The sequence below is a fragment of the Rhopilema esculentum genome, chromosome 3 (genome assembly GCF_057945365.1).
Source record: "Rhopilema esculentum isolate cy_ngs chromosome 3, ASM5794536v1, whole genome shotgun sequence".
NCBI lineage: Eukaryota > Metazoa > Cnidaria > Scyphozoa > Rhizostomeae > Rhizostomatidae > Rhopilema > Rhopilema esculentum.
The window spans coordinates 9,570,001-9,579,589 of record NC_142817.1 but is presented as its reverse complement, the minus strand read 5'-3'; the positions used below and the strand labels follow the sequence as shown (position 1 = coordinate 9,579,589).

At 37.6% G+C, this 9,589-nt stretch overlaps 1 protein-coding gene across 1 annotated transcript; it reads right to left on the bottom strand.

Annotated features, from left to right (window-relative positions):
* Positions 1-1,683: 1,683 nt before the first annotated feature.
* Positions 1,684-9,277, bottom strand: LOC135695259 (uncharacterized). Its single transcript, XM_089111724.1, has 7 exons — positions 8,459-9,277; positions 8,012-8,101; positions 7,740-7,814; positions 6,860-6,907; positions 5,053-5,200; positions 3,752-4,609; positions 1,684-3,339 (listed from the first exon to the last, which is right to left on the bottom strand). The coding sequence occupies exons 1-7, from the start codon at positions 8,496-8,498 to the stop codon at positions 2,223-2,225; spliced, it is 2,376 nt and encodes a 791-aa protein (XP_088967850.1). The 5' UTR covers positions 8,499-9,277; the 3' UTR covers positions 1,684-2,222.
* Between the last annotated feature and the right edge of the window lie 312 nt (positions 9,278-9,589).

The following is a 9,589-nucleotide window of genomic DNA, read 5'->3' as shown; positions in this document are numbered from 1 at the left end:
ATTCCCAATCTAAGTTTAATTATGGGTTGCATTCTTTTATCAATGTGATTTGCACATACCGGGGCGACTAACATTGTGCCCGGATACGATTACGATAAGCACCTATTTGACTTTTCTGAGCTTTTCCACATAATGAATTCACTTGTAAACAGCCTTCACATTCACAGATGCTCTATAGGTATTTTCCTTTAACCCCAGTTTAACATTATTTCAAACATAATCTGTCCTTTCTAGCTCAAGGAACATTAAATTATTTAGCATATTTCATTATTTCATGATTTCACCACACTAAAAAGACTTGTTTGAAATTGTAGACACAGACTGAATCTCAATCTACCTAGCTGTTGCTGTGTGCCTAATCTAGAATTATGGTCAACCAATATTGTGGTAAGATTTTTTTCTATCTTTTAATTAGTTTCTATTCACTTTTGTAGGGTTTATGCATTTCTCTATATCTCCTAAGTAAATATCTCCTAATATGGGTACTTTAGTCCTTACCATGTTTGTTCTTAGAAGTCATTTTCTTCTTATACTGTTATCAATGATTAAGTTTACAAGATTTTGTTTTTGAGGTTCCTAATTTATATTCATAAATTGCTGCATTTTCTCTATAGATATAGATGCAAACATAATATGATCTTGATACAATAGGGGTGGGATAACCATCCTTCTATATTGTATTCCCAATCTAATTTTAATTATGGGTTGCATTCTTTTATCAATGTGATTTGCACATACCGGGGCGACTAACATTGTGCCCGGATACGATTACGATAAGCACCTATTTGACTTTTCTGAGCTTTTCCACATAGTGAATTCACTTGTAAACAGCCTTCACATTCACAGATGCTCTATAGGTATTTTCCTTTAACCCCAGTTTAACATTATTTCAAACATAATCTGTCCTTTCTAGCTCAAGGAACATTAAATTATTGAGCATATTTCATTATTTCATGATTTCACTACACTAAAAAGACTTGTTTGAAATTGTAGACACAGACTGAATCTCAATCTACCTAGCTGTTGCTGTGTGCCTAATCTAGATTTATGATCAACCGATATTGTGGTAAGATTTGTTTCTATCTTTTAATTTGTTTCTATCTTTTAATTAGTTTCTATTCACTTTTGTAGTGTTTATGCATTTCTCTATATCTCCTAAGTGAATATCTCCTAATATGGGTACTTTAGTCCTTACCATGTTTGTTCTTAGAAGTTATTTTCTTCTTATACTGTTATCAATGATTAAGTTTATAAGATTTTGTTTTTGAGGTTCCTAATTTATATTCATAAATTGCTGCATTTTCTCTATAGATATAGATGCAAACATAATATGATCTTGATACAAAAGGGGTGGGATAACCATCCTTCTATATTGTATTCCCAATCTAATTTTAATTATGGGTTGCATTCTTTTATCAATGTGATTTGCACATACCGGGGCGACTAACATTGTGCCCCGCTATGATTACGATAAGCACCTATTTGACTTTTCTGAGCTTTTCCACATAGTGAATTTACTTGTAAACAGCCTTCACATTCACAGATGCTCTATAGGTATTTTCCTTTAACCCCAGTTTAACATGATTTCAAACATAATCTGTCTATTCTAGATCAAGGAACACTAAATTAATACCACATTTGATGCATAAATTTGTAGTAATCAACCACTGCTTGACACACAAATTATAGCAAGAACTGTTTCATAATAACAGCTGATATTTAACATAATATCTAACATATATTTAACATAGTTCTATTTCAACAATTCAATTTTCTGTTACCTTTTTGGTTCTTTTGGTAAAAATACATCTTAATTAATTAGTTACGTCCCACAAAAATGAGCTTATACCAGATTGCTTGGCTTAACAGAAGTGTAAAGTTTGCAGAATTGAAAAGGCAAATTTCTGCAAGAAAGTTCTTAAACCCTAGGTTCATGTACCCTTGCTTAAGTGATGCTGACGACCATTAGTTCTGTTTAATAAAATGTCATTTTTGCAAATGATTATTTAATAATATGAATATTAATAAAATGATTTTTTACAAAATAATGTTCTCCTCTTTCCAGCTTTCCACTTGGCTGTCAGTAAAGAGCTTCTTCTCTTGGAAAATGTTTTCCAGTTCTTTGGAGTCAGACTTTGTCTTCAGAAGCCACTGCTCCAGGATATCTAGCGGATAGTTTAACAGTTTACACACGGCAAGCACCCGAATCTTCCAATACAACATCACAAACTGTTTACCTTGAGGATCGTCGAGTTTTTTATCACAGCTCCCAAATTTGAAAAGACCTCCCAAAAACACGTGTTATGTTTGGAAGGATTCACATCTTTTAACTGCGGGGCCATTCTGGTTATCTCACCAACATTGCAAAGCTGGTAGAATCTCGTTCTACCTATGTTAAAGCTGTCGGATACGAATCTTTCCAGTTTTGCTGTGCTGCAGGCGTCTTTGTCTTGCGAGCAGCGTCTTAGATTGCAGAGGATAGCAGCAATGCTAATTTGAAAAGAAAAGAATTGAGGACAAGTTTTAAATAGAGACTTTACGTGACTAACCAAATCACACATCGGACAGTCTGGGATATCGCAAGCTGAACCTATGTTGTCTTTGATGGTTGGCTGGCTTTCATTAGGATTCGTGTACCTACACTGTCTTGTGCACCTGCACAAGACCTTAATATTTTGCGAGTCCAAGTAAGAGATCAGTGCTGTGTTTATCCTGGTTCTGTCGGTGTTATATGTGAAGGCAGGCGATGAGCTGATTGCAGAGTTGGGACCAACTTTTGATAAAAAACTTGCAGCTTTCTCAAAGTGCAACTTCTGCAATGTCTCCCAATCATCCCTGTCAATGCCAAGCATTCGGGCAGCTTTGTTCAGCATTGCAAGTAGCTGCTCTTCCTCAGTCAAGGAAATCACCTTTGAAGCCTTTGAATCCTCCGGAATTGCTGCTTTTGCTGCTGTGGATGCCGTTGCCCCTGATGTAGAGGCTTCCCCTGATGTAGCTGGCATTGTACCTTCAGCTACAGGCAATGACGCTGCAGACGATGGCCGTGCCTTCCCCTTGGATTCAGCTGATTCCTTGAAGTGAGTCATCTTGGAAGTAAGCTTTGAGGTAAGCAGTTTTTCATTTTGTGAATTTTCTAATGGCCGGCCATCGCCCATCACTTCTTTGACAATTCGATCGGACATCAACTGCGAGCTTTGCTCGTCAGCCTCAGCTTCACCTTCACTAACATCTTCTTCGCTTGAAGGCAAGTGGCTTACACGTCTTTTCTGGACAAACTCGCTTAGCTCCCGGAGGGATTCTTTTCCGAGAGGTTTGAATTTAAGAAAATCTATACCATACCTAGGGAGAAATTAAGACTTTTTGTAACTAGCACTTTTTTAAATTCTGGAGATAATGGAGAAGGCTGCCATCCATCCGAAATGCGCTTTGCAAAATGAAATAACAAACATGGAATAACATTATAGTCAAGTCCAAATTGTATAGTATTCAGCATAGGTAGGATGAAATTCAAGAAACGCAATACACTGATAATATCAAATGATTGTATTTTGAAAGCTAATCTTCATTTTTTGTTAGTAGTGCAGAACGAAAACTATACAGTATGTATGTTTATGACAAGAAAACAGCGTTAGGTAGAATGAGATTAACATGAATTGAGTGTTCATAATAACATAAAGCTATGGAGATTTCACGCTAAAAATTTCATTTTTCTTTTCTAGACATTTTCCAGCCCTGATGAAGTTGAACTCACCGGTACATAGCTTCCTGAAGACGTACATTACTCCTTCCAAGTGCCTGTTTGATGTTGATAGATGACAACCTGCTGTACGCCAGCTCCGTGACTGTAAGGCCTGTTTTCTCAATTACATCTTGGGAACAGAGGGACAAGACGTCTTCCTTGGCAAATTTCCGAAGCATCGCATTTGTTACCTTGCTAGTGCATGTGACATTTGTCTCTGTAAAACCCCCATGCTTGGCCTTGATGAGCCGGCGTGGAAATCCGTGTGTTAACTGGACACTTACATCTGACCAAGATGGTGCCCCCCATATCATAACATTGTCAAATAGGTCTACCCGTGCGCATTGGAGACATTGATCATATTCGAGAATACCAGTTACCAGAGGCTCCATCTGGTCTGTCGGCTTGCCTGATTTGAGGAAAATCTCCCACTTGTTAAGAGATTTCCTCGCATCATCAACAGACTGCTCGTCAGCAGTGTCTCTTGTTGCGTCGAGAAAGCAAGAGTAATCTTGCTTCCAGCATCGGATGCTTGCATTTAACTGCTCACAACTTTTGAATGTGTGTGCCTTTGGGTGCGCAGCCGTAGGCCGTTTGTTGTTTCCTTGCAGCCTGCACGGTAACTGCAGTGTGTCATAGACCCGCTTCTTGAAATCGAATTCTAGTGGCCCCATCACCGTTGGTTGCGTGGAAAATGCAGCAGGAAAGAAGTCATCGTGTGCTCGAGTGTCTCCAGAAATTATACCAGCGTCGCTGTCGCTTTCATTTGGACTGTCAGAGTGACTGTCTACTTGCATGTTATGCTTCTCCTGCAGGTCTTTGACAAAGGCAAGGGCTTCCTCATGCTCGATACCAGCCTCGTTCATCATGCTGCAAAGACAGACCGAGTTTTAAGGTTATCAATCATAACTTTGTCATGTTTTTGAACTGTGTTTTTGATTCGAAAAACTAAACAGAAAATTGATAGTGCCCTTATCCCCTGTCGAAGTTCTATTGCTTTGAACAATGGGAAATTTCCCTTAGATTAGATCAGATTAGACATTCCCCTCTTCCTGCTCCCCTCCCAACCCCTCTCCTCTTATCACTAGGTATGAAGCTTGTTGCTAAATATGCTGCCAAGAGACCATTGATGCAATCATAGGCATATGATAGGGAACGACACATACAGATGGGTGTGCAGGTTTATAGTAATTCTTTTATAGGAAGGGTTGCTCAATTCTCTTAACGAAAGGTGGACTAAGCTAGAATCACTGTTCAAATGTAGCTATCTGTTTGCGCACCCCAAATTATTAGGAAAAAGTTGTTAATGTCACCTTGTTTCTGGCAGCTCCTCCAGCGACATTGCCGTGTCCGTTATAAAACTAGGGTGGCTGTTACAACTGTCATCCTCCTCGTCGTCGCTCATAGCACTGTCATGTGCTGCTTGTGCTATTATAAATGATGAGGCTTTGGACTTCTTTTCTAAAAAGAGGTTATATCCATGATTATGTACAGACCTACATACAAATAATCACTTTAGGTGGTGTAGATTTTTGATTTGAATAGTTCTTCTCTTTGTTCTCTAACTGTGACTGGCCTCCTGTTCAGTAGCACAAGATTTAGCTACGTGTTATTGATCAGGTCTTTAAATGACTTTGTAGATATTTCATATAAAAGTCGTTAAAAATGTTGCATTTTACGTTGAAATGTTGATAACGTTTTGATTAAAGTTTAAAAATGATTTTTGTAGAATATATTAGTAAACAATCTTTGCAAGGTATCTGTTCATTGTTGAAAAGTCTTTTTGAAAAGAGGGGAGGGCGGGGGGAGGGCTTTTTCAAGCGTACCCAGGCGACTGGCAATATAGGGCTTTATAGCTGATTTACTTACTTGAAAAACTCGCCATAAATATACATATCATATGTTTGTATAGATAAACTTGCACTTGAAATTAGATGAGTTTCAATTTGTTTTGGCAGTCGTCAATGAACAAATGTAGGTATATATTTATATATATAGATATGTGCCTGCTTTAAGAATTTAATGATGATAATAAAAAAATATTCACGTCTACATTTGACTGATAAAAGCAGACCCAGCTTAGCCATGTTGATAGCGTTTTGCTTAAAGTTTAAGAGTGATTTTTGTAGAATACATTGGTAAACAATCCTTGCAAGGTATCTGTTCATTGTTGAAAAGTCTTTTTGAAAAGAGGGGAGGGCGGGGGGAGGGCTTTTTCAAGCGTACCCAGGCGACTGGCAATATAGGGCTTTATAGCTGATTTACTTACTTGAAAAACTCGCCATAAATATACATATCATATGTTTGTATAGATAAACTTGCACTTGAAATTAGATGAGTTTCAATTTGTTTTGGCAGTCGTCAATGAACAAATGTAGGTATATATTTATATATATAGATATGTGCCTGCTTTAAGAATTTAATGATGATAATAAAAAAATATTCACGTCTACATTTGACTGATAAAAGCAGACCCAGCTTAGCCATGTTGATAGCGTTTTGCTTAAAGTTTAAGAGTGATTTTTGTAGAATACATTGGTAAACAATCCTTGCAAGGTATCTGTTCATTGTTGAAAAGTCTTTTTGAAAAGAGGGGAGGGCGGGGGGAGGGCTTTTTCAAGCGTACCCAGGCGACTGGCAATATAGGGCTTTATAGCTGATTTACTTACTTGAAAAACTCGCCATAAATATACATATCATATGTTTGTATAGATAAACTTGCACTTGAAATTAGATGAGTTTCAATTTGTTTTGGCAGTCGTCAATGAACAAATGTAGGTATATATTTATATATATAGATATGTGCCTGCTTTAAGAATTTAATGATGATAATAAAAAAATATTCACGTCTACATTTGACTGATAAAAGCAGACCCAGCTTAGCCATGTTGATAGCGTTTTGCTTAAAGTTTAAGAATGATTTTTGTAGAATACATTGGTAAACAATCCTTGCAAGGTATCTGTTCATTGTTGAAAAGTCTTTTTGAAAAGAAGGGAGGGCGGCGGGGGGGGGGGGGTAGGCTATTTTGTGTTAAAGAGTTGAATGCTAAGCAGCCTTTGACATCAGGTAGGTGGACAGTAATAATGTTTGAAAATTATAAGAAGGGAGACTCCACTTACTTTTGGGCTTAACACTTTCGTCGCAGTCGACTGCCGACCTCTGCTCAACTAGAAGAAATTTGAAAGAAAATTATTAGATACATAGCAAACTAAAAGATTTCACGGCGAGAATGTTATAATACGTCACCGAAATAGAGATCCGTTTGCAAATATAAATGAATTTTCAATACGGAAAGGAAGGTTGCTTTAGTAAAATTTGCTTGAAAAACTGCACTTTGCAGGGTAATGGAAGCATCGATATACAGATGTGACATGAGTCTCAGGAAAGGAGGGTCCCTTATTATCATAAAGATGGATGTTTTGAAATTTATGCCATTTATGCAACTAAGCAACTTCAGTTAAACCTACAGCTACCCCCCCCCCCCAAAAAGAAGGCGTGCCTCGCAACGGCCTTTGTCCCTTCCTAACCTAAGCAATAATCCCAAAATGCTTTAAAATTGATAACAGTGGCATAAATAAATCTCTATTCACTGAAACGACCATTATTAATTAGTAAAGCCTTGTTAAAGTTACGCAGCACAGATATGATTTTTTGTAGCCAGGTTGTTAAGAGCAAGTCACATTTTAAAAAAGATTCTCTAAAAAACATGATTCTGTCGTGCAGGTACTAGTGAATGCTGCCTAGCAGTCTCTTTAATAAGAAAAATTACTGTCTATTATAAATATTTTCAGCTTTGATATATTTAAAAAAAAAATTAGCTTAAAGATAAGTGTCAGCTTTTTCAGTCTTTATCGAGGTAGTGATATGGTTTCAATCACAACGGACAGAGCACAAAAATCAGGCGAGCCAAGTCTAAAATTGGATGTTCATAAAATTGGATGATTCTGAGCATGAATGTATCTATATACTATATTATTATAAATGAAAGAGGGCATTTACTTGGCGTAATCTGGAGTATTTCGTCCGCCATGATCTGCGTATTCTCCTCGTCGGCAATTTCATCGAAGAAATCCACTATAAGAAATCCAAAAAGTAAATGGTTAGATTCACGGAAAAAAGACGGTGTAGAAATTTTATAATAACTAGAAATACAACAAGACACCAGAAGGGGGTTTGTTCTTTTTAATTCTCGATTCTTCTCGGTCGGCGTGAACATTGATATATTAAAATAAAATTCTGACGATTGAAAAAATGTGCTGAGAGTTTCTTACTTTGGGGCGGGGGGATCTCATCTTCTACGATCTGCGTATCGTCTTCTTCGTCTTCCATTGCATCACGCTGCACCCCAAATTTCTGCTCCACTAAAATAGATTCCAAAAAGTAGAATGTAAGTTACGCAGAAAAAACTGATTCCCTACAGTAGCTGAAATCATTTGAAATAAAACAAGGCACTAACTAGAAAGCGGTTTGTTTCAACAGTGGCTGAGCTCTTACTAATTTGGCTGGGGGCAGGGCTTGGAAAGTTGGTCCTTATCAATAAATTTGGGGGCTGACTCGAATAAATTAATTTAACGAAAATAAATGAATTTGTTTTGATAATTGATTAATAGATCAATGATGGTCTCATCAGTGTTCTAGGAAAACAATATTTTTTTACCAAAAGCACCAAATAGATTTCAGAACAAAAAGCAGAAACAAGTGAACTGCAATGTACTCACCATCTTCATTATATTCCTGGTCCATCTTGACTTCGCTCATGACTTCTCATGAAAACTGATTTTTTGCATTCGAGGACCCCTTTTTATGGAAAACGTAGCATCAGATTGCGTGGTATTGTTTTCGTTTACAATACTCCTCCTACTTCAATACTAGTTGATGCCTGTCAACAATCACATACCAAACCATTGTCTACACAGGGTTAATTAGTTTTGGAAACTGCTGTGCAGCGTGGGTCGAAGATACGAAACATGGTTGCTATTTGGTTGTTTAGGATTGATTCTAGCGACAAAGTAAGTGAACAAATGTATTTTTTGCTATTACGTATTTCTCTGTGACACCTACGTTTCCAAAACCGTCTCCCCCACCCTAGAAACACACAACAAAACACTTGCAACTAGGGTTTATCGTCGATTCATGCAAACCTCCCTCCCTCACGAGCATTGTCATGCAAACAGTTTAGGCTATCCTCAGACTATTTTATTCCCGAAGGAATAAAAAACATCCCACCCTCTCCCCTTCCAGGTTCTTAAAAAGGCACCATTTCCCAATTCTACACTGAATTTCCACCAAATTGACTGAATTTTCAAACCTGTCCCGTTTTTGGGTTTAATTCTCAAGGCAACTCGCAACGTGCCTTCCTCAAGTTCACTCTCCAGAACAACAAGCGCGACCCCTCCACCCCGTTCTTAAACAATGAATAACTCAAAATTTAGGTCCTAATTGCAAATTCCCCAACTGTGCCAGGCCTTCTTATCAGTTAAACTAGCCTTTTACGTGAAAAACCCGAAATTTTTATTTTCAACATTTTACACACAGTAGTGACACTTTGAAATTTTTCTCAAATCGCAGTAGCCTGAAAACTCAAACGGTTTCCTGTTGCATGGCACTGCTTCAACAATAAAGCCCCAAAATCTTTCAAAAAGACACCACTTCCCAATTCTACACTAAATTGCCACCAAATTGACTGAATTTTCAAACCTGTCCCGTTTTTGGGTTTAATTCTCAAGGTAACTCGCGACGTGCCTTCCTCAAGTTCACTCTCCAGAACAACAAGCGCGACCCCTCCAACCCCGTTCTTAAACAATGAATAACTCAAAATTTAGGTCCTAATTGCAAATTCCCCAACTGTG

Bases quoted from the DNA above. Each gene is read 5' to 3' on its own strand.
- LOC135695259 (XM_089111724.1), bottom strand. From the start codon at position 8,498: ATGAGCGAAGTCAAGATGGACCAGGAATATAATGAAGATG. The intron at 5,201-6,859 runs GTAAGTGGAGTC...ACCTCTTTTTAG, and splicing joins CGAAAGTGTTAAGCCCAAAA to AAAAGAAGTCCAAAGCCTCA. The intron at 4,610-5,052 runs GTGACATTAACA...CTGTCTTTGCAG, and splicing joins GAGGAGCTGCCAGAAACAAG to CATGATGAACGAGGCTGGTA.